Genomic DNA, 23,137 nt, shown 5'->3' with positions numbered 1-23,137 from the left:
ATGATTTCTTTGTTTGATCTGGAAATCTGCCCTCTTGTTCTGTTTTTTAAACACAGGACTTTTCATCCTCTTAAAGCCCATCTCTAATTTTTTTTTAATTAAAATCTTTAACATTTTTTTTTCTTTTTTCTTTTTCGGAGCTGGGGACCGAACCCAGGGCCTTGCGCTAGCTAGGCAAGCGCTCTACCACTGAGCTAAATCCCCAACCTTTATTAAAATTCTTAAAGAAGGATGGCTTAGTTAGGGAGACTGCTTAGTGAATACAATCATGGATGGATGGTGCAGATATGTAGTGTTGGTGGGAAAGACCAAATAAACGTTCAGCAGAAGGCAAAACCCAGAGGAAGAGGCATGCTTTTCAGAGAGCTTTGTGATAATTATACACACCAGAAAATGTTTTTAGTGACCATCCATGGAACTGTTTTCAAGGTCTTTGGTGGCAGGATTGCTACTCTTTTAAAGCAAACCTATGATTTAGTTAGAAGAGATGAATTGAGCTTGATATGATAGCTCCTCCCGGAGCCCTGAGGCAGGGTTTGAGATGGAGAGGAATGTGTAGGCAGGCTAAGAGGATGTTGGAGTCCTCAGAGATGAGCCCTTTCATCAAACCTTTTATATAGAAACTGTCAAGGGCTAGTGAGTAATGCTGGTTTGGATAGAATCTCAGCTTTGCATTTTAAGTCTGAAAATTCTGAGTAAGTTAACCTCTTCCGATTTGTTTCCAACGCTATAAAATGTTGCTAATACTATTTTTGCAAAATTGTTTAAGATTAATAATACTTCTTACTGCTGTTTATGGTAGCTCACACTTATAATCTCAGCACACCAATTGCTGAAGTAAGGAAGAGTGCTTTGAGTTTGAGCAAATCAGGGTTAAAGTCAGACCCTGCCCTCACTCCCACCCTCTCCCTCCAAAAAGGAAAAAATTGCGAATCACTCTTGTTAACTAGAGGAAAGAATTATTAAGCTATCTGGGATATTAGTTAATATATCAGCACTCATACCCACTGACTCAATGTCGTGTTTACAGAGTCTTTAAACATATGAATATCTCAGCCAATAACCTCTTAACTCTTGGCCCTAAAGCTATTTGGTAAGAATTTACCATAATTTCTTACTACCATTGTTCCGCTATCTGATAACGTATGAATACTTTTCAGCCCTGGGACTCAGAGTTTAGCACAACTCTACTGGGTTAAGAAAGTCACCCAGCTTTCCTTGTCCTGTTCAGTCCTTAGGTATAAAAACTTGATTCAGAGCCAGGCAGCACACAGGAAGCAGAGACAGGGAGGTGGACTTTTGAGTTCGAGGCCACCCTGGCCTACAGAGTGAGTTCCAGAACAGCCAGGGATACACAGAAAAAGCCTGTCTCAAAAAACAAACAAAAGGTTGACTCACAAAGCTGGGCACAGGGGCACAGGGGCACAGGGGCACAGGGGCACAGGGGCACAGGGGCACAGGGGCACAGGCCATTGATCCAGCACTCAGGAGGCAAAGACAGGCAGATCTCTGCATTCAAGGCCAGCCTGGTCTACAAAGGGAGCTCCAGGACAGTTAAGTATATGCAGAGAAACCCTGTTCCAACCCCTAAACCCCCCTCCAATAAATAAATAAAACATAACATACCATAACAAAAGTCAGGTTACAGAATTGGCCTGAGCTGGCATTTGTGAACTTAGCCTTCGGGGGAATCTCTGCCATCACTGTTCCTATAGGGAGCAAACAATCTGACTTATGCTAAACACTCCCTTCTGGGAACCTGCAAGTTTGACACTTGCTAGTAGAAAATGCTCATGTGATCAGCCTCCTCTGGGCACTGAGTGTATAATGACTTTTCCAGATGAAGATATTTCATAAATGTTACAACTCAGTGCTGGAGAAATTAAGTGCATTCTATGTGACTTGACTAAAGGAGAGTTCTTGGAACTTCGTGCCCTGTTTCTTTTTTCGTTTGTCTGAAACACCATTTCTCTTTGTCAATCCTCCTTTTACTATAATAAACATGATTACAGGGAAATGCTGAATCTTTTGAGTCCTAGTGGATCATCAGACCTAAGTATCTTAGTTAGGGAAACACTATGACAAAAAAGCAAGCTGGGGAGGAAAGGGTTTATTTGACTTACACTTCCATATCTATTCATCTTTGAAGGAAGTCAGAACAGGAACTCAAACAGGACAGGAACTTGGAGGCAGGAGCTGATGCAGAAACCATGGAGGGTGCTGCTTACTGGCTTGCTCAGTTTGCTTTCTTTTTTTTTTTTTTTTTTTTTTTTTGGTTCTTTTTTTCGGAGCTGGGGACCGAACCCAGTGCCTTGTGCTTCCTAGGCAAGCGCTCTACCACTGAGCTAAATCCCCAACCCTCAGCCTGCTTTCTTATAGAACCCAGTACCACCTCAGGGGTGACACCACCCACAATGAACTAGACCCTCCCCTGTCAATCACTAAGCAAGAAAATGCCCTTAAAGGCCTGCCTACAGCCATATCTTATGAAAGCATTTTCTTTTCCTTCCTTCCTTTTCTCTTCTCTCTTTTTAACTTATTCACTTTACATCCCCCTCTCACACACACAATCCTAACTCCATCCCCTCTCCTCTGATTGGGTGGTCCTCCTGCCTACCTTCCTTTCTTTCCACCATGGCACTTCAATTCTCTGTGAGGCTAGGAGCTTCCTCTCCTGAGGAAGACAAGGCAGCCCAGCAGGAAGAACATAGCTCACATATTGGCAACAGCTTTTGGGATAGCCCGTGCTCCAGTCCTTAGGGAGCTAACACTGTGAAGAACAAGCTGCACATCTGCTACGTGTGTGTGGGGAGGCCTGGGTCCAGCCCACGGGTATTCTCTGGTTGATGGTTCAGACTCTGAGAGCCCCAAGGGTCCAGGTTAGTTGACTCTGTTGATCTTCCTATGGAGTTCCTATCCCCTTAGGGGCTGTGATCCTTCCTATTCTTCCATAAGAGTCCCCAAACTCCATTCACTGTTTGGCTGTGGGTGTTTGCTTCTGTTTGAGTCAGCTGGTGGGTGGAGCCTCTCAGAAGACAGCCATGCTAGACTCCTGTCTGCAAGCATACAGAGTATCATTAATAGTGTCAAGTGCTTGTCCATGAGATGGGTCTCAAGTTGGGCTGGTTATTGGCCGGCTGTCTCTCAGTCTCTGCTCCAACCCCAATCCCTGCATTTCTTATACACAGGATAGGTTTTGAGTAGAAAGATTTGTAGGTGGACTGGTGTCCCTCTTGATCCCCTGGCGTTCTTGCCTGGCCACAAGAGGCAGTCTCCCCAGGTGGAAGCATTTTCTTAATTGAGGTTCCCTCCTCTCATGACCTCAACTTGTGTCAAGTTGACATAAAACATCCAGTATACTGAGGAATTTGCCTGGCTTTCCCCAAGAAATAATGTTCTTCAGAGCCAGAAACAGTTGGCAGAAGAAGTGGCGACAGTAAATTTTACTCTAAGTAACTGGTTTGTATAATTATAGACACTAAGAAGACCAACATCTGCAATGAGCAAACTGCAGTCCTGGGAGTCAATGGTCAGGTTCTATTCCAAATGAGGCCACCAAAACTGAGGTGTAAGTTTCAGTCAGTCTAGGAATGGAGGAACAGTACCCTAGGTCAAAGAATCAAACAATAGGGAGAAAGAACAGGTCTTTAGCTTACTCAGGGACTCAGTGGGTTACAGGAAGCTCACAAACATATTGATTCAAGTGGCCTTTGCCAGAAACATTCAGAAATGGCTTAACTCAAGTATCTTGGCCTCTCATAGTCTAATCAAGTTAATACATCAAATCAGGGGAAAACCCTGTGCAACCACACTTCAGCCTTAGTTCTGTACAGACTAGAAAATGATCTGTTGGGGTTGGGGATTTAGCTCAGTGGTAGAGCGCTTGCCTAGGAAGCGCAGGGCCCTGGGTTCGGTCCCCAGCTCCGAAAAAAAAAGAACCAAAAAAAAAAAAAAAAAAAAAAAAAAGAAAATGATCTGTCTCCAGTGTGGGGGTTTGACAGAGAATGTCCTGACAGGCTCAGAAGCTTGAATACTTGGCCCCTAGTCAGCAGAGCTTCGGATGTAAGACAAAGGTCATGCTCAGAATGGGTTTGACAGTGGTGCAGATAAAACATATATATTGAATACCTAAACATTATAGACTACCCTTCTACTTAAGAACCAGCTTAAGACCTTCAAGCATCTTACTCAAAATCCTTATTCTGTAAACAGCACCTTACTCTAATGTTCTAGAATTTATTTTATATAGGGAAGTATTAAATTGCCAAAGAGCAGTAGACGCTATTTAAACAAATAGACAAACTAGGACTGGCAGGATGGTTCAGTGGGTAAAAGTTTCTGCTTAACAACCTGAGCTGGGTCCCCAGGACCCATGGTAGGAGAATAAACTCCCACAGCTGTCTTCTGGTCCTAACACATATAAGCTGAATTCACACACAGCTTACATGGAGCAATGTAACACACACACAAATTCCTTTTCACCTTCTTGTGCAGTACTCTGTTGAGAATCACTGAAGGCTGAAGATTATTTTTACTCTCAAATGGTTAAAAAAAAAATTGTCCAACATGCCTATTTCTGATATGCTCTGGGTGATGTTTAAAATGTAGTCCCTCCCTGCCAGGCAGTGGTGGCAGACATCTTTCATCCCAGCACTTGGGAGGCAGAGGCAGGCAGATCTCTGAGTTTCAGGCTAAGCTGGTCTACCAAATTTCAGGACAGTGAGGGCTACTCAGAGAAGCCCTGTCTTGGAAAAACCAACCAACCAAACAAACAAATAACCAAACAAAGGATGTAGGCATCCCCTCAGTTAAGAGTTCAGATGGTGACTATGCTAACCCCTAGGCTTTAGTTACATACAAAACCAGGAGCACCTACTGTATTTTATAATGAGAAATAGTTTCTTGTCTTATTAAGGACTCTACAATATTACCCATGTCACTCAGGTTGAGGGAAATGTTTGGTCCATGTGCCCTTGCATAAGAACACAGACATTTTAAGACACTGAAAGAGAAGCAAGTAGTGTGGGATAGAGAACTTTTAGAGAAAAAAAAATTCACAATTTGTTAACTGAAAAAAGAAAAATGAGCATTAAATAAGAATTTTAAAAGACCAGAAATGAAGCAAACTTCCCTCAGAATAGGTTTATTGACCACAACAAAGTTCTATATACAAAGTGACCTAGACCATGACAAATGCTAAATCCCAGGATATAGGAGTTTGAAGCAGGAAGACCATAAATTTGAAGTCAGCCTGGGCTACACAGTTCTAGGCCATGAGGGATATGATCCTGGACTACAGTGGCTGTCACCAAAGAGCAGAGTGACAAAAGCCCAGACAAGGCCACCACACTCCTAACTGACGTCTTGGTAACTGACTGTCATATTAATAAGAAGTCCACATTGGACATTAAGTGAATGGCCCGATTTCTGGAACTTTAATAGTTTTACAAGTTAACTGAGACAGGCATGACTGAATCCCGGTGGGAGACCACTGGAGAGCTGGCATCAGATGTCAAGAGGCCATTTTGTGCACAGCCACTGTGATGCCATCGTGTTTCTGGATCATAACATTCCTGAAAAGCCAAATAGAAAATATTCAGCACACTCTTAATACATGTATCTTGAATATAAGATTAAATATATTTAATATATTTAGTTTAAGATCTAAAACAACAGCAATTTATATCTACATACAAAAGCAAATATGAACAGTCCCTGTTGAGAAGTGGCAGTCAGACTCCTCCTGCCATAACCTCTGCCTGCTTTCCCATCCATAAGGGAACTACATTCTCAAACCATGAGGCACATCTTCCTATAAGATAAATAAAATAAACAAGTAGATACCACAGACGGGCATGAAACATCTGAGAATCACGGGTAAATATAACATAAAAAGGAAATCAATCCTTTACACATTTGAAGTTTTTTAAAAACAAAGTAATCCTTAACCCTACTATCAACATGATTCTGATTTTTTCTGGAGGTTTTTTGTGGAATCCTTGGAGTTAGACTCCGGGGCCTTGAATATGCTATCACTAGCCGGGCTTCCTTCCTGGTCCTAATTTTTAGATTAAAAAATTTAAAAAAAAAGTTATGTGTGTGTCTGTATGTGCCTGAGAAGTTGTTATGTGTGTGTGTGTCTGTCTGTGCCTGAGGAGGCCAGAAAGTGGTGTTAGATCTCTGGAGTTGGAGTTACAAGTGGTTGTGAGCTTTCAAATGTGGGTGCTGGGCACTGATTCAGGTCCTCTGGAAGGGCAGTATATGCTTTCAACCATTGAGCTACCTCCCCAGCTCCTAATTTTTATTGTATGTTTTTCGGTGTCTGTATGTGTGCTGCTTGCATGACAACTTCAGGTGTTTGTTCTCCTTTAACCATGTGGGTTCCAGGCATGGAATTCCAGTCATCACACTTGGCAAGGACGTGTATTTGCTTAGCCATCTTGCTGGCTCCTGGTTCTAATTTTAATCTGCATATACATTATATATACATTAATATTAATACCCAATTCTTTCCCACCCACCCCTCCCCCTGACTGATCATAGTATGCATTTTTAAAGGTTCATACATTCTATGTCTGTGCAAGTGTGCACATACAAGTGTGTGCATGCACACACAACTATGTACATGCATGGAGGTCAGAAGAAGCTGCTAGGTGTCCTCTATCACTCTGCATCTATTCCTGGAGCTGTGATACTTCTGTGTGCTCTTATCCCTGAGCCAGAGACGCCTTTTCTCTGCTAGACTGGAAGACAGCAAGCCCCAGCAACCCTTGTGTCTGCCTCTCTGGCTTGGAGCTTGGTCACAGGCGTCTGTTGTGTGGCTGGGGTGTAGAATGTGAGCTGCTATCTTCAGGACTGTGGCTCACACACTCATCTTAAGCACTGGCATCTCTCCAGCCCCACAGTTTTGTTTTCTTGTATCACTTAGCATTTGAATAAAGACCTTTATCTAGGAATATCTTTAAAACAGTACTTTAGGGAATTCTATGCAACTAATCAGTTTTTGTGTTTTTACTGTTTTGCTCTGGGGGGGCAAACTGACTGCTCATGACTGTTCTTCTCATTTGAATGAAGGTCTGTCTGTCATGGGGCTTGGATGTCCATCGGCTCTGTGGAACACTGACTAAAGAACCACGGTTGAATGCGCGGGAAGCCCAGTCAGGTTGTCAGAACAAAAAGAAGGGGTGTGCTGACACGTACTCACCCGTTATCTGACTCTAAACACACTACAGGGATGTCGGTGGGGTCAGAGGTCAGCTTAGCTGCCTGCTGGGCGAGAACAGATATCACTCCAGCATGCTCATCCGACAGGGTACCACGGCCTAGGAAATAGTGAAAAGTGTCTAAAATTAACATGAACTTACAGGTTAGTACCTTCTCCTGAATTATTTGTTAAAAAGCTCACAGCCTTTTGCTTTATGTTAAGTTCTAACATGGAATGATATCCCACCTGGTCCTCAGCTGACTCCATCAGTGAGAACGTCTGGCAGTTAGTTGTTCTTAAATCAGCAAAGTCGTAAATGACACGCAGTTTCCAGAGTCATTCCCATCACTATACTGTCTCTAAACACCTTCTCAAGCATACAAGGAAGCTGTAATTCAAGTCAGCTGATGGGCCTAACTTCATTTTATAGGAACCTTGCCGAAACCAAGAAATTCAAAGGCGAGAGTGACAAAAAGCGTTCGATATGGATAAGGGGCTTGTTGACACTAATTAATTCCTTATGGGAAATGAAATCTGAGTTTCTTTTCCTATGCTCAACCTCAAATAACAAGCCATTACTCAGAAGTCCAGCTGTAAGATCACCTTGCCAGCATATGTGAAGACCTGTGAGCAACGATTTCTGCTAGCATAAGCTGGGCTCCTTTCAAACGTCCCCCGATTCTTTACTGTTACTGCTTTAGCTTGTATTGCTAATTAGATCAGGTTCTAAGTAGAAAAGGTAACCACCAAGCCGATCATAGATTCCTGAAATAAAGGCACCAGGTGCTTGCTTACACCTGAACCTAAGGAGGCAGACAGTATAGCACCCTGGCAGAAATTCTGCACTATCACCACTCACCACACAAAAATCCACAGGCCCAGGTGCAGCCTGCAAGGCTCCTGGAAATAGCAACTTCACTTCACACCGTCAAGGTTTTACTTACTCAGTTTTTTTTCACATGCGCATTAAAGATGTTTCATTAGTGGCTTGGCAAATGCTTCAAAATTTTTACCTTAGTTCCAAATGGCTGCTTTTTGTATAAGACATAACTGTATTACTTCTGTCAGTTATCATACCAGCAAAAGATCAGAGCTCTGAAAATCTGCATCAGTCATAAGAATTCCTGGGTTTATGAGTTTCTGACATTAATTAACTTTAGCTATTTACCTTTCTGGACTTAGTTCCTTATTTGTAATTGGTACAATTTATTGAACATCACATCTTGGTTCTGTACCGAGTGTTTCAAGCTTTGGAGCCAGCTTTAAAAACATCCTATCTCAACCATTCATTAGTTCTATGACCCAGGGTGAGGTACTTAAGCTCCAAGTTTAATTTCTTTACCATAAAGGACTCTGGGAGTGTGTGGGGGGGGATATTTAAGTTTTAGAATGCAAAACACTAAGAATGGTGCCTGGCTGGGTGTGGTGGTGCACACCTTTGTTCCCAGCATTCAAGGGATAGAGGCAGGCAGATCTCTGAGTTACAGGCCAGCCTAGTCTACAAAGTGAGTTCCAGGACAGTCAGGGTCATGTAGAGTTAAGTTTAAAAAAAAAAAAAAAAGAGGAGGAGGAGGAATAATAATAATAATAATAATAATAATAATAATAAGGGTGTCTGGTAATTAAGAGCCCAACACATGTAACTCTTCAAAGATACACACACACACAATTATATGTATACATACACACACATATATATATGAAATCAACCCAGTGAAGAAACTGAAGCCCCAAGAGGCTCCCTCTGTTCTGAACTCACATTGCTAGCAGACAGCATAGGAGAATGGGGTTGAAGTCAAATGTGTCTAACTATGAAATCCCTATTTTTTTTACTGACAATAACTTACTGCACAGTCCCTGCACAGAGACTGCATTCAGCAATGATTTTCCTTATCTAAAGCCCTCTTCCAGACCACTTAAAATTTATTCAAAACCATTTTAGTAGAACCAACGGTAGAACTGGGAGGAATATTTCTGCCTTTAAAAAACAACTGAAAGGCTTCAATTATCTACTCTTAATTAGAGATAATCTCTGTACCCCAACAGTAACAGGAATAAAACTACAAAATAGTAGCAAAGTAAGTTAAGACTCCCAGTGAACTCCAAAGGGAGGCTAGTAGCAGACACTTACAGCCCAGATTAAGTCCTTGTGAATCTGTGCATAGGACTCCAACAATGGATGGATTCTTCATTCTAATTTTGGGAGCGCAAGAAAAATGAACCAGATGATATTAAGAAAATACTTCAAATTATTGTAGCACAAACAGGTTTTCTATGCACCGAGTATTAACCACTTCAAATCAGTCCTTAAAAAAACTTCTTCCCCTTCCAAAAGAAAAACTGTGAGTAGTTTAAATAAAGAAAGGATTTTTTTTTTCACAACAGACTGAGCCAGGTACCTCTGCTTCACAAAGCCACAAACAATGCAGTTATCTATAGGGTTCTGTCCTTGGTATAAAAGCATGCTCTAGGACAGCAACTCATTAAGAAAACTGTTACGAATCTAAGTAACAGAAATTGCTCCTGGAAGGGATTAAGAAGCTGAAGGGAGCGCGTCTTCTTGTAAGACCTCCCAATTTTAAATTTTAGAGATAGCCGAAAAACTTAACGGATGTATTTACTTCACAAGCGCTGAGTAACTGATGGGTTACAAACACAGGACGATGTGCGTGTGCTTTTGCACCGCGGGGGCTCAGTTTAGCACACCTGGGACACCCTTCCCCAAACTTAATCCGTTTCCCAAACTTCTGAAGAGCTACTCGACTGTAAGGACAACTTCAACACGACAGCTGATTGGGCCTCTCTCGCTTGGGCCCGCAAGACTCTAGCTCTACAAAGAAGCTCACAGAGCCTAGCAAAACTTTAATATCCAGTCACGAGCGGCCCAGTTGTTTGCAGAAGTCACCTGCTCGCCGCCCAGCGCCCCGAAGGCATCCGGAAACACTCGCGGTCCATGCGGCTTGTCCCACTCCAGCCCCCTGTCCCGAGCCCAGGACGTGCTGCACGCACTACTCACGTGTCCTCCAAATGCTGCTCCAAAGTCGCCTCCATCCCGTACACTGTCCGCCCCAGCCCAAGACCCCTCGGCAAAACACTTCCTCCTTCACAGCAAGCCTCGGTCACGTGACTTGACCGAGGCGGGCGCGCGGACGGCGTCTCCAGAGGGAACAAATTCATCGTGGCGCCGCGTTCGCACTCTTTACGAAAAGACATAGCTACCACTACAGAACCGGCATTAGCTGGCATTTGATTCGGTGTAATGGGCCTTCAGATTATTCTCCATCCGCAAGGAGGTCTGAGGTCGGGCCCCAGGGCCTTTTCCTGGCCTAGCATTTGGTCTTAGTGATTTTTAACCTTTGGATTTTGGTTCAAACAATGTCCAGTCCTAACCAGAGGTAGATCTTGTTTAAGTTTTAAAGTAACCAGGCAGATCCGGCAGGGTCTCATCTAGGCAATAGGGCAATCGCCAAGAAGACAGTCTTCGGTTTCTGACTCCAGGACAAGAGACTGGGGTGTATACTTTACATATCATAGCATACCTGGACTTCAGGTTCTCACAACATCCCTCAATCCCTAGCTGGCATGCCATATTCCCAGCCCTGAATTTTGCAACCCAGGGTCTGGGCTGCCCTTCCCCCAGAGATTCCTCTTTACATAATCTAGACATTTTGGTCTCTCCCTCTCTTCTCTCTCTGCATGCATGCCCCCTTCTCTCTTTCTCCCTCCCTCCCCCACCCCCTCTTTCCCCATGGAGACTTCCCTGGCCTTGGTCCTTGGGGATGTGAATCGCCCACGGAGAGCAACTTCCCAATAAACCTACCTTTAACATAATCTAGTCTGGTTTAAATTGACTCATTTCACCAGTATCGGAGAAATAACCGATCACACAGGACCGATGGAGAGGGGTGCACACAAGGGACTAAAGGAAGAGATGGCACAGGTTGAAACCCCAAACTAAATGGTGGGAAAGTGTCAGAATCTTAACAACAATGGTGCACAGGCTGGCCTCGAATCCTCCCACCTCCGTCCTCTGATTTACTGCCATGTGCCAAATTTAATTTGCATTGATACTTCTGATAGCTAGGTGGTTGGAAGTTTTAGGAAAAGAAATTAGGTTTAGGTGATGGTGAAGACCATGTATTATTACTTTGAAATAACTGAGTTTTAAATTTTATATTTCCTTTTTTTGTTTTAGACACAGTATGTCATATAACTCCTCGTTGCCTCAAATTTGCAGAGTCTTTGCAGCTGGCCTTGAACTACTGATCTCTCTGCCTTTACTTCCCAAATGCTGGGTTCACTGGTAACCAGTATAAACACTTTAGAATAAACTATTTTTTTTTCTTTTTTTCTTTTCTCCTTTTTTTGGGGGGGACCGAACCCAGGGCCTTGTGCTTGCTAGGCAAGCGCTCTACCACTGAGCTAAATCCCCAACCAACACTTTAGAATAAACTAACCACCCGCCGCAGTCCTACTGTGCAGACTGATAAGGGTGTTTTGGAGACTATCTTTTCCATATGGCTATATGCAAATGTATTATTTGTAATGTTTTTTAATGCAAAAGCAACGTACATATTATATATACAATTCTGAATTCTGTAGCAGGGTTCTTCACAGAATTTATTATAAGTATCTTTTCATGGCAGTAAGTTTTTATTTGCTTTGTTTGTAATAGCTGCAAAACACCCCAAATGCCTAAAGTGAATTTTCTGTTTATTAGTGACCAGTTAAGTTGCTCTTGTGTCCCCTCCCCACCCTCTGCCCTGGTGGTACCATTGTTGTGCTGGTTGGATATTCTTATAGCCCGATACTGTGCTTTTTTTTTTTTTATGGTGTGTGTGTGTGTGTGTGTGTGTGTGTGTGTGTGTGTGTGTTATTTACACTGTGAAGGTTTTCACTGCGAAGGTTTTATGAAAACCATGGTGTATCCATGGCTCATCTCTACCCCTTCCTGTGCAGCATGCCTTGCACTAAGCTTCCTCTAGCAATCTGACCTCTGACATTTACTCAGTCTGTTTTCTGATCTGGTACCCATAAGAGAAGAGGCCAAGACCCGGTCACCTGATCGCTGTTTGTTTACCATACTGTTAAAATGAAACTTGCAGAATTATTATTTTTAACTTTACAGCTCAGGCTTATCTCTAATGTGTGATTCTCCTGCCACAGCCTTCTAATGCTATAATTGCAGCTATGAGCCACATACTTGGCTATGCTTCCAGAATTGTGTGTTTGAATGTATGTTCATGTGTGTCTTGATACATGTGTATGCTTGGGTTCACTGTGTTTGTAGATTTTCATGCATGTATGTGCATGTGCTCTCTGAGGTCAGAGGTCAGCCTTGTCTTGATCCTCAGGTGCCATTAACCTTGTTTGTTTGAGACAAGATCTATCTATAGTCTGGGGCTTTGATTAGGTTTGCTTGACTGGCTAGCTTCAGGAATCTTCATGTCCTCACCCATCTCACCCATCTCAGCTTCTTCAGTGTTGGGGATTATCTGTGTGCCACCTTGTCCAGGCACTTACCCATGGGATCTGGAAACCAGGCCCAGGTCTCCACATTTGCAAGGTAAGAATGCTGTCTGAGACATCTCCCCAGCTCCTGGTTCTAGTATTCTAACTTTCTTAGGATTCCAATTTATGTGGTGTAATCCAGGCTTTGGGGGGTGCGTGCTTTGGAGAAATTACCTGAGTTATCAGGTAACACGATGTGGGATGTCCAGGTTTTAGAATAGCACTTCAGAGATACCCTTGAAAGATAGTGTTAGACTTGCATAGCGTAGAGCATGCTGGTAATCCCAGCACTTGGGAGGCTGGCGTAACCACCCCCCCACCCCCACCCCCCACCCCCCACCCCCCACCCCCCCACCCCCCACCCCCCCACCCCCCACCCCCCACCCCCCACCCCCCACCCCCCCACCCCCCGCCCCTTCAGAGAAAGCCTGCTCCTTGCAAACACTTTGCGGAAGGAAACAGTATCAGCTCTGCCTCCTTGGGGTCCCGAGTGGTTAAAATGTTACTGAATTGAGACTGCTCGGTTTGACCTTTCTGTTTTGTTCTGTTAAGCTCTAAGCAGAAACTGAGGAGTTTACTCATGCTAGGTAAATACTCTACTACTAAGCTCTACCCTCAGCCCAGTTCTGGCTTTTTTTTTTTCCTTAATTTATTTTTATTGGATTTTTAAAAATTTACATTCAAAATGTTATCTCCTTTCCGGTTCCCGTAATAATCCTCCCATCCCATCTCCCCTTCCCCCCTGCTTCTATGAAGGTGCTCCCCCACTCACCCATCCTCCTCTTCCTGCCTCCCTGCCCTGACACTCCCCTACACTGGGGCTTAAAGCCTTGGTAGGGCCAAGGGCTTCTCCTCACATTGATCCTCTGCTACATATGCAGCTGGAGCCATAGGTCTGTCCATGTGAACTCTTTAAATGGTGGTTTAGTCCCTGGGAGCTCTGGTTGGTTGGTATTGTTGTTCTTATGGGGTTGCAAACCCCTTCAGCTCCTTCAATCCTTTCTCTAACTCCTCCATTGGGGAATCCATTCTTCTTTCAATGGTTGGTTGAGAGCATCCGCCTCTGTATTTGTCATGTTCTGGCAGAGCCTCAGGAGACAGCTATATCAGGCTCCTGTCAGCATGCACTTCTTGGCATCAGCAATATTTTCTGGGTTTGGTGGCTGTATATGGGCTGGATCTCCAGGTGTGACAGTCTCTGGATAGCCTTTCCTTCAGTCTCTGCTCCAAACTTTGTCTCCATGTTACCTCCTGTGAATGTTCCTGAAAGAATAAAAAATGCAGCTAAGAAGTCAAAAGTTTAAAAAAGCCCTAAATACCTCAAATTCCAGACCCTGCCCTCTACCTGTACTAGCTGACCATAAAGTTAGATTAAAATCTTAGAGAATAATCTTGAGAAGCAGGAAACTTCTCCCATGAACTGATGGACCATAAAGTAAACAATCTTGAGAAACAGGGAGCTCCTCCTTGTGATTTTTTCACTGGTATTCTCGACATTTTGCCTTAGTTACTGGGGGTCGAACTCCACTGCCCCTGCGTGGGATACGAGTCTCGACCCCAGTGCACTGATTCCTATCAATAAACCTCATGTTTATTACAGCAAGATGGTCTCACGTGAGTTATTGGGGGTCGCATCATCCGAGACTTGAGTGAGGGTCTCCCCGCTCTGGGGTCTTTCATTCCCTCTTCTAAGAAGGACTGAAGCATCCCCACTTTGGCATCCTTCTTCTTGAGCTTCATGTGGTCTGTTGATGGTATCTTGGGTAATTCGAGCTTTAGGACTAATATCCACTTATCAGTGAGTGCATACCATGTGTGATTTTATTGGGGGGGGGTGTTGTTTATTTGTTTTTGTGACTGGGTTACCTCACTCAGGATGATATTTTCTAGTTTTACCCATTTGCCTATGAATTTCATGAAGTCATTGTTTTTAATAGCTGAGTAATACTCCATTGTGTAAATGTACTGAAAGGAAAATTATACAGATTTAAGGTTTAAAAATATGAAGTTAAAAGAATAAGTTTCAAAATTCAGACTCAGGGCTAAACACTGTGAAAAGCAAGTCCAGGCAGCCCCGCCCGCCGCTAGAACTACCAGACCATAAAAGGAAAGGAATGCAGAACAGACCAGGAGTACCTGATCTGACTCACAGGCCACCTGGCAGGAAGAGATAAGCCCCCAGTCCCCGACATTCAGGACGCCCCGAACCTGCCAATGTGTGTAGCTAGACCTTATTACCTCATCATATGAAATAGCCAATCATATGTGAACATGTCTATGTGCCTCATTTGAATCCACCAATCCCCATAACTATGCATCTGCTTCTGTATGCCCACTTCTGCTTCCCCGAAACCTATAAAAGCCTCATGCTGGAGCTGCTGGGCGCACAAGTCCTCCAAAGAGACTGTGTGCCCGCAGGTACCTGTGTTTTCCAATAAACTCTCTTGCATCCGAGTGGTCATTGGGCGCTTGGGTCTCCTCCTGAGGGAAAGGTCCTCTCCAGAGGTCTTTCAGTACCACATTTTCTGTATCCATTCCTCTGTTGAAGGGCATCTGGGTTCTTTCCAGCTTCTGGCTATTATAAATAAGGCTGCTAAGAACATAGCGGAGCATGTGTCCTTGTTATATGTTGGAGCATCTTTTGGGTATATGCCTAGGAGTGGTATAGCTGGGTCCTCAGGTAGTACTCTGGCCAATTTTCTGAGGAACCTCCAGACTGATTTTCAGAGGGGGAGTACCCAGTTCTGGCTTTCTAAATCACATTACTGTCTACACAGATACAATGTGAGCTATCTTCGTAATTTTAAACAGCCGGGGAGCCACATATGAAAACAGAAGAAATTAATTTTAACACAACTTTGTGTATCTAAGAAGTCATTTCAACATATAATTAATTAAAAAAATATTATTTTCTCCTGTCTTAAGTCTTTTAAATATGAAGTATATTTTGCACTTTGACACATTGCAGTTCACACTGACCACACTTCAAGTATTCAGTCCCTTGAGTGAACACTGGCTCCAGTATTGTCGAATATGTCTTCAGGGTATCGCAAATGATTTCGAAGCCAGAAAAATGATTAAAGGATTTTGGGAAAGCCTACGCATTAAGCTGCTTCTTAAAGTCTAAGGTAGGCCTTTCAGGGGAAGAGAAGAAATCAGGAAGAGGGAGGGATTTGGCATTTCAGAAGTGACAGGCACAGGCAGTTGTCTCTGTCTTGCTTCTTTTGTCCTGCACAGCAGGGTGGAGGGGAAGTAAAGCTGTGGAAGCAGCCTGTGCTGGGAACATGGGAGGTGCTTACAGGGGAGCTGTGACTGCGTTGCTTTCCGTTTTCGTTAGCATTCTTGGTACTTGATGGCTCTTTATCCTCAGCTTTGAATGCTGAAAGCCGGTTCTGAAGTGGTGGCTGGAAATTCCAAGCACCTACCACGGAGGAGCTTCGGCCTCGATAGGTTGGAGTTTTCCGAATGTTTACTTAGCAGAAATGGGTACAATGCCTTCTCCATCTCGGGAGTGAGGCCACGGAGGAACAGAAGCTGTCAATATTAGCATTTTGTCTAAGCTCCGCCCCACAGTTACCTGGCAACAGCCAGGTGTGCCTGACTCAACTGTAAAGGGGCTACTTGCCCCCTCCTCTCGCTCTCCTGCCTTCTTGTTATCGCTCTGCCCTCTTGCCCCTTCTTCCTCTTTCCCCATTCCCTCTCCACATGTTCATGGCTCCCCTCTCTCCACATGCTCATGGCTGACCTCTACTCTTCTACTTTGTCTCTCTGCTTCTCTCTGTTTCTACTACCCCCTCAACTCCCCTCCACATACTATACTGTCGTCTTGTGACTGATCCTTCACGGGGAAGGGATGGCTCAGCATGGACCGGAGGAGGCACCCCCTTCTCCCACACCTGACCACACATCCACCAAACATATTCCTTCTCTATTTTTTTTTTTAATAAAACGCAACAGGCTTCCTGGGACACTTTTCATTGTTAACATCTTTGTATGCAGGGCATCAGGGTTCTTTGTGGTATTGTAACAATACTTTGCTTTGGTGAACTTCCCAACTTCTATACCCCATTTCTTTGCTCCTACTCTCTGTACCCTTCTACCCTCAATATTCCAATGTCTACTCTTAAGTCGCATATTCTATACCGCACCCCCCCGCCCTTCCTTTAAATCTATCCCCCCACCCCCATGATCTCCTTTCTAGAGGAGAATTTAGATGGCGTCTTTTGCAGAGTGAGATTGATATAAAGACTATCAAGTCTTTAATTTCAGTTTCTTTTGTTTCTCCCTTTCCTGCAAACAAGCTCTGAGAAATGAGAGTCACCAGTAGGCACAACAGAGAATGCCAAAGTCCACATGCTCCCCCTGGGAGTGGTACAGGATCAGAAACCCAATCTTACTATCTTGGTGCTGTTTCTTCTGCCTTGACTCCTGCATAGCCTTCCTGAGGGACTCAGTTAGGTACAGTATTGGTGGGCCATGGTTCACCACCATAATCCCAGCACTCGGGATTTCTGTGGATCTGAGCCTACCTCAACTACCTAGTAAGTTTGAAGAGCTACACAGAAAATTTAATAAAAAAATAAAAGACAGAGAGACAGAGAGATCTTTAATGATGGGTCCAGCTAGGTACAGAGAGATGTGTTATCCCGGGCCCAACCTCATTTGAGACTTGTGGACAACTCAAGTCCTTGTCACAAGCCTTCAGTGCAGTGGACCCTAATGAGCCACTAGGGGGCATCAAGGCCACAGAAAACTGCATAATGGAGAGAGAGAGAGAGAGAGAGAGAGAGAGAGAGAGAGAGAGAGAGAGAGAGAGAGAGAGAGAGAGAGAATGCATGTGTAGGAGGTAGGGGCTAGAAGGAGGATGTATAAGCCGGCTGAGTTGTTAGAGAGTGGTAAGGAAAGGGTCAAATATCAAATGTGGATGGCCTTGGAGTCAGGCATACATTGAAGTCTGGCCAGGGCACTGGCCACCCATGGGATCTCTCTCTGGGGAGCCTTTGATATGGGGGTGCTGGTTCATCAAGGTGTAGGGAGGATTACATGGGTTACTTATGTAAGAGAGGTTGGCGCATTACAAGAGCCAATTTGAATAAGAAAATCTGTTTGTCTCCTCAGGGTGATGACACACACGAGAAAATAACAGTGCCAAGAGATCGCTGTAGACATCGAAGCTGAATCTACATAGCTTCATTATAACGCTGTGCCAGGTGGGATGCTTACATTGATTGTATTGTTAGATTTTTCTATCTAAAGCTATATGTTTTATGTAAAATTATAAAGTATAATGAGCAAAAACAAACAAACAAACAAAAAAAAAAAACTCATTGGACTTTGGCCAACCTATTTAACTTGGGCTTTGAATCTTCTTTGAAAATTTTTATTGACATATGTGCCATGTGCTTATGTGTGCGTGTGTGTGTGTGTGTGTGTGTGTGTGTGTGTGTGTGTGTTATCATGCTCAGGAACCTTCTCTACCTACTTTGAGACAGCATCTTTCATTGTCGTGTAATTAACCAACTAGGCTGGACTACCTGGCCAGCAAGTCCGAGGAATCCTCCTGTCTCTGTCACTCATTGCAAGCATGTATCACCACACCCAGCATTTTTACACATGTCTGGGGTTGAATTCAGGTCTTCATGCTTTCAAGGCTTCACCAATGAGCCATTCCCTCATCTCTTTAAACCTATTTTATATCCGAGCCTCAGCTACAGAAGGAACTCAATGAATATGTATTGAGCAAATGGGTGGCGGAATAGGGTGATGGCCACTCTTATCCAAGCTTCTCCAGCCATGGAGTAGGCAGGGGCATAGGGTGTGCAGCTGTCAGTAAGTAAAGGATAAAGTTAGCCACTGTGTCCTAAAGCTGAGCTGAGTCCTGATTCTAGAAGACACAGTGAAATATATTTTAGATGAGTCAAGGTGGGCTAAAAACATTTTGGAACAGGAAGCAATTTTCCCTTTGCTTTATTAATTTTGCTCCCAAGGATAAATGAGCTACAGCCTTCTATATCCAAGCCTTCATTAGATGCCCAGTTAATGCAACCATGACAAATGGGAATGAAGCCCTTATGAATAAAAAGATGATCAACATCAGCCTAAAAAAATTACAGACCAGAGAAAAGACAGCTTAGAGGAGCTGATAAAATACATGGCCTTAATTAGACTGTCTGCATCACACATCAAATCAGACTTAATGTTAAGATTTATTGGCTTAGAATTGGGTAAGTGAAATGAGTTCTTGAAAATAAATGGAAAGGAAGTTACCTGCATTAAATATATTTTCAGGGCTGGCCTGGGCAGTGAGACTTTTAGCTAAAGCAGGCTTATGTTGCATTGGCTACGTGTCACTCTACCCAATGACATTGACTCTGGTGAGCCCAAGGTGGGTTCCGGAGACCCTGTCTGTGGGGTAACAATTGGCTACCACTGCCATCCAGCCTTACTTTTGCCCTGCCAGAGTCCTTGTTGGCAGGGAAATATCTTCACGTCTTTATTTCACTGCCTACCCACACACCCCCGGTAAAGAACTACTGATTCTTACCTCAGAGGAAAGGGTGGTGTAGAGCAGTGGTTCTCAACCTGTGGGTCATAACCCCTTTGGCAAACTTCTATCTCCAAAAATATTTACATTGCAATTTATAACAACAGCAAAATTATAGTCGCAATGAAACTAAGTTTAATACATAGGAACTGTATTAAAGGGCTGCAGCATTAGGAAGGTTGAGACCCACTGCTCTAGAGACAGATGGCCTGCTCAGTTCTACCCACTCCAACACGGAGCAGAGTACGTTTTCTTCCGACTTCCAGTCTACGCTGCAACCCACATTTTGTGTCAAGGGGTTTTACGTGCATCGCAGCATCTAGTTACCCTCTTGTGAGACCTTGGGCAAGTCCTGCAAAACTTGCTACCTATCTCTTGATATTCTAGAATTCCAGGAGAGAGTACACACAGAAGCACAGTTTCAAGGGCTTTACAAATTCAGAGTAGATGAAAGCTGTTTTTGTTGTTGGGATCTTAAGGAATCTAGCAGAGGCAAACTGAATCAGGCTTGGTTGTAAGCAGTTAAGAGCTGGCTGTGGCTTACAGAATCGGATCTCTGCAATGACCTTGTCGGCCTAGGCAATGTTGGAAGCACTAAAGAGCTCAGCCTGAATGCCTACTCACAAAACTCCAAACTACATGTGAAGGGCATACCTTCGCCACAGGTGTGGCATTGCTCACATCTACCCTCAGCACTGGAAGCCCCTCTGCAGCCAGGACATAACCCACTCTATGCTACAGCCCTTGCCAGCAAAGCAGAAAGCTCCCAGAGCCTCTGGGCTGAGGTCCGGTGTAGGTAAACGAGGTGGTGAAGGAGACATTCTTCTTTCTGCAAGTGTTTCTAAGAGGTCCTGGACACAGATTGTCAGGTCATTTACACGATTCCGGTCAGCAAATGTGGTTGTTTCGATGACAATGGCCTCTGTAGACTCATATTGTTATGGTCACCAGAAACCATTATTAGGGAACCTTGTTGGGTGTAGTGTGTCATGGGACGGGGTGGGGGTTCAGAGGTTTCAGAAGCTCATGCCAGGCTCAGTGGATCAGGATGTTAAGCTCACCCACTGCTCCAGCACCATGCCTATCTGCTTTCTGCTGTGATGATCATGAATTAACCCTCTAACACTGGAATTGAACTCCCAGTTAAACGCTTTCCTTCATATGAGTTGCTTTGCTCATGGTGTCTCTTCCTAGCAATAGAACGGTGACTAAGAAAGAAAACTTTAAGGGTCACCTCAAAGGGATGTTTGCATTGATAAGGGGAGAACTCAGGTTGGATGTCCGTTGTCTGTCCACTACTTAGGGAGCAACTTTATTGGGCAGCATTGCATAGCAGGCAAAGGAGAGAGAGTACTCCTATCTCTGTTGGGGAAAGCCAGTTGTACAGGAAGTTCAATAGAGCTGGTCATTTTGAGTGGTGTGTCCAGCCACAAGAGCCAGCTTCATGCTGTGGCCTTGCTGCAGACTTAATTACTTTATGGATCTTTTGCTCCTAGTTTGCCAAGTACCGTGCTGGGTTATAGGAAAGCAAGTGAGATTTTCTTCCTCAAGGAGCTTGTGTTCTACATAGTAAATATGTTAGAGATGTGGCTGGGAGATGGCTCAGTCACAAAAGTGCCTAACAGGAGGACCTGAGTTCAGCTTTCAGAACCTACATAAAGCCAGGAGTGGTGGTGCACACTTGTAATTACAATGCTAGGGAGGCAGAGACAAGCAGGCCTCTAGGACTCAATGCTCAGCCAACTTAGACTGCTTGTTGAGCTCCAGATCTTGTGTCAGAAAAATGTACAGCTCCTGAGGGACCACACTAAGGTAGTGGATGACCTTTATGTGTGCGCACACACAAACACATATATACATGTGCGCACACGCAAGCTAGAGAATGAAAACAAATCCTCCATTGAGCGTTGAGTAAGCAACCCTTGCAGAAGTGATATGAAGAACAGGCTCTGTGTCTGTTCCAAAGCCTGGTCCCTTTCTGCTGTTTGCAGGCACCAGATTCTAAGGTGTGCTGCTCAAGACCTCTGTTTTTCAAGGACAGGGCTGCCTCTGGGAGGGATTCAGAAGGGATAAGAAGGAGGAATAACAAAGAAGAGATATCTTGGCCAAAGATCTCTTCTGGACTGAAGTGTCTATTCCCTGTGACAGTTAATCTTCACTGTCAACTTGACAGGATTTAAAGTCAACCTAGGAGATGACCATGGAGGAGTAGACTTAACTGAGACAGGAGGGGCCCACCTTGAATGTGGCCATCACCATTTCATAAGCTAAGGTCTCAGACTGAAGGAAACGGGGGAAGGGCTGAGCAGCAGTGCTCTTCTCCCCACATCTGGACTGAAGATGTGGTGTGAGCCGCTGTTTCATGTTCCTGCTGTTGAGCCTTCTCTATGGCGGACTGTACCTTCAAACCGTGAGCCAAAATTAGCTCTGTCTTGCTTCCTTAACCTACCTTTCCCTGAGATTTTGTCCTGACAAGGAAATATAGATAACTGTATGCTCCTAACACACACAAGGTACCTTGCATTCTCTAAGCTTTTAGGAACCAGGAGAAACAGGGCAGCCACCACAAGGGTCAACAGCAGAGAAGACCACAAATATTCTGTCTGTTTTATTTTATTTTTGAGGTAGCCCTGGCTCACCTGGTTGAACTCCGACTTTTAACAATCTTCCTACTTCTGCCTCCCAAGTGTTGAGATTAGAGATGGGTGCCACCATGCCCAGTAAGGCAGACACTCTTTCTAAAATGTTTAATGGCTACAGATTTTCCACACTTAGGTCTCCATCTTAGTATCTGTGAACTTGGTGTCCACTCTTGTATTTAGAGAGGAAAGTCGATTTTTTCAAAGCAGACCTGTTCATACCTCTCATCTCATTTTAAGCCTACAGTCATTCCCTGAGATCCACCTTTGAATTGTGGATAAATTAACTGAGGTATGGAAAGGTTATCAGGCAAGGGCATAGAACGTGAATGTGCCCCTGGCCTTGGGACTCAGAGGCTGGGACTGTCTACTGTTCAGGATGTTGATCTGAGGTGAGTCAGCCTCTCCTTGACTGCATCTACTCAGCCAGCTTAAATATCACAGGCCAGTGAGTCAGTCCCATAAAGCGATCAAGACCTGTCTTCTCATTTCCCATCCCAGGAATCCGAGGATTTGAGCAGGTGCCTTCAGACACCACACAGTAAATCAACTGCCACATTAATTCTAGGCCATTGGCATTTTACCTGAGGAGAAAGTCAGAAGCAAGGAGACTAATGTCTCATTGGTATTTCAGTTGCCGGAGGAGAAGGGAGACGAGGATAATCCCATCTGTCAAGGTGGAGAGGGCTGATCTGGAACTGTGGATCACTTTAAAGAGAGTTTTTCATTCCCTGGACAAGAGAATATGCAATAAATAAATCATTTCAAGGTTGTGCTTTTCTTGGTTTGTATACTCACAGTGTAAGCACAAAACAAAATCATTCACTGTTGTGTCCTGCAGCAAGTATTCTGTTCAGCACATGCCCTCCAACAGCACACTGCAACCTCTTTTCTGAGTTGGGTCAGAGATATACAGCAAGTTCTCTGGCCCTTTCTCCACTTGTCTCAAGATGGGCACTATTCTATTTTTCTTTCTTCCTTTCCTTCTATTCCTCTTTTCCTCTCATCCTCCTTCTTTCTTCCAGCCCCCCCTCGTGTGTGTGTGTGTGTGTGTGTGTGTGTGTGTGTGTGTGTGTGTGTGGTCTCAGCTTTCTGAGCTCTAGGATTATAGGCAGGAGCTATCACATTTTTTTTAATGTATGTAAACATGCAGATAGAAGAAAAACAACTCTGTGACACTAAAGAAATAGCTGGCACTTGTGAAGTGGTGATTATTGTCAAGCACTGCACACGCGCACA

General features: G+C 44.1%; 1 protein-coding gene and 1 long non-coding RNA gene across 2 annotated transcripts; one reads left to right on the top strand and one right to left on the bottom strand.

Annotated features, from left to right (window-relative positions):
• Nucleotides 1–2,533: 2,533 nt before the first annotated feature.
• LOC147996485 (uncharacterized) lies at nt 2,534–5,339 on the top strand. Its single transcript, XR_015676761.1, has 2 exons — nt 2,534–3,871; nt 4,627–5,339. It is a non-coding gene; the product is annotated as an uncharacterized LOC147996485 (long non-coding RNA).
• On the bottom strand, nt 5,129–10,474 carry Lamtor5 (late endosomal/lysosomal adaptor, MAPK and MTOR activator 5). Its single transcript, NM_001106462.1, has 4 exons — nt 10,221–10,474; nt 9,336–9,397; nt 7,205–7,322; nt 5,129–5,573 (listed from the first exon to the last, which is right to left on the bottom strand). Exons 1-4 carry the CDS (start codon nt 10,448–10,450, stop codon nt 5,513–5,515), a joined length of 471 nt encoding a protein of 156 aa, NP_001099932.1. The 5' UTR covers nt 10,451–10,474; the 3' UTR covers nt 5,129–5,512.
• Between the last annotated feature and the right edge of the window lie 12,663 nt (nt 10,475–23,137).

The sequence above is a fragment of the Rattus norvegicus genome, chromosome 2, assembly GCF_021556685.1.
Source record: "Rattus norvegicus strain SHRSP/BbbUtx chromosome 2, alternate assembly SHRSP_T2T, whole genome shotgun sequence".
Lineage (NCBI taxonomy): Eukaryota > Metazoa > Chordata > Mammalia > Rodentia > Muridae > Rattus > Rattus norvegicus.
Note: the sequence above shows the minus strand (reverse complement) of the source record. Positions and strands in the feature narration are given on the sequence as shown.

Excerpts from the sequence above, each read along its gene's own strand:
- Lamtor5 (NM_001106462.1), bottom strand. The coding sequence starts at position 10,450 with ATGCCAGCTAATGCCGGTTCTGTAGTGGTAGCTATGTCTTTTCGTAAA. Across the intron at positions 9,398-10,220 it reads GAGCAGCATTTGGAGGACAC|AATGAAGAATCCATCCATTG; the intron begins GTGAGTAGTGCG and ends TCCCAAAATTAG. Across the intron at positions 5,574-7,204 it reads TGTTTAGAGTCAGATAACGG|GAATGTTATGATCCAGAAAC; the intron begins GTGAGTACGTGT and ends TTGGCTTTTCAG.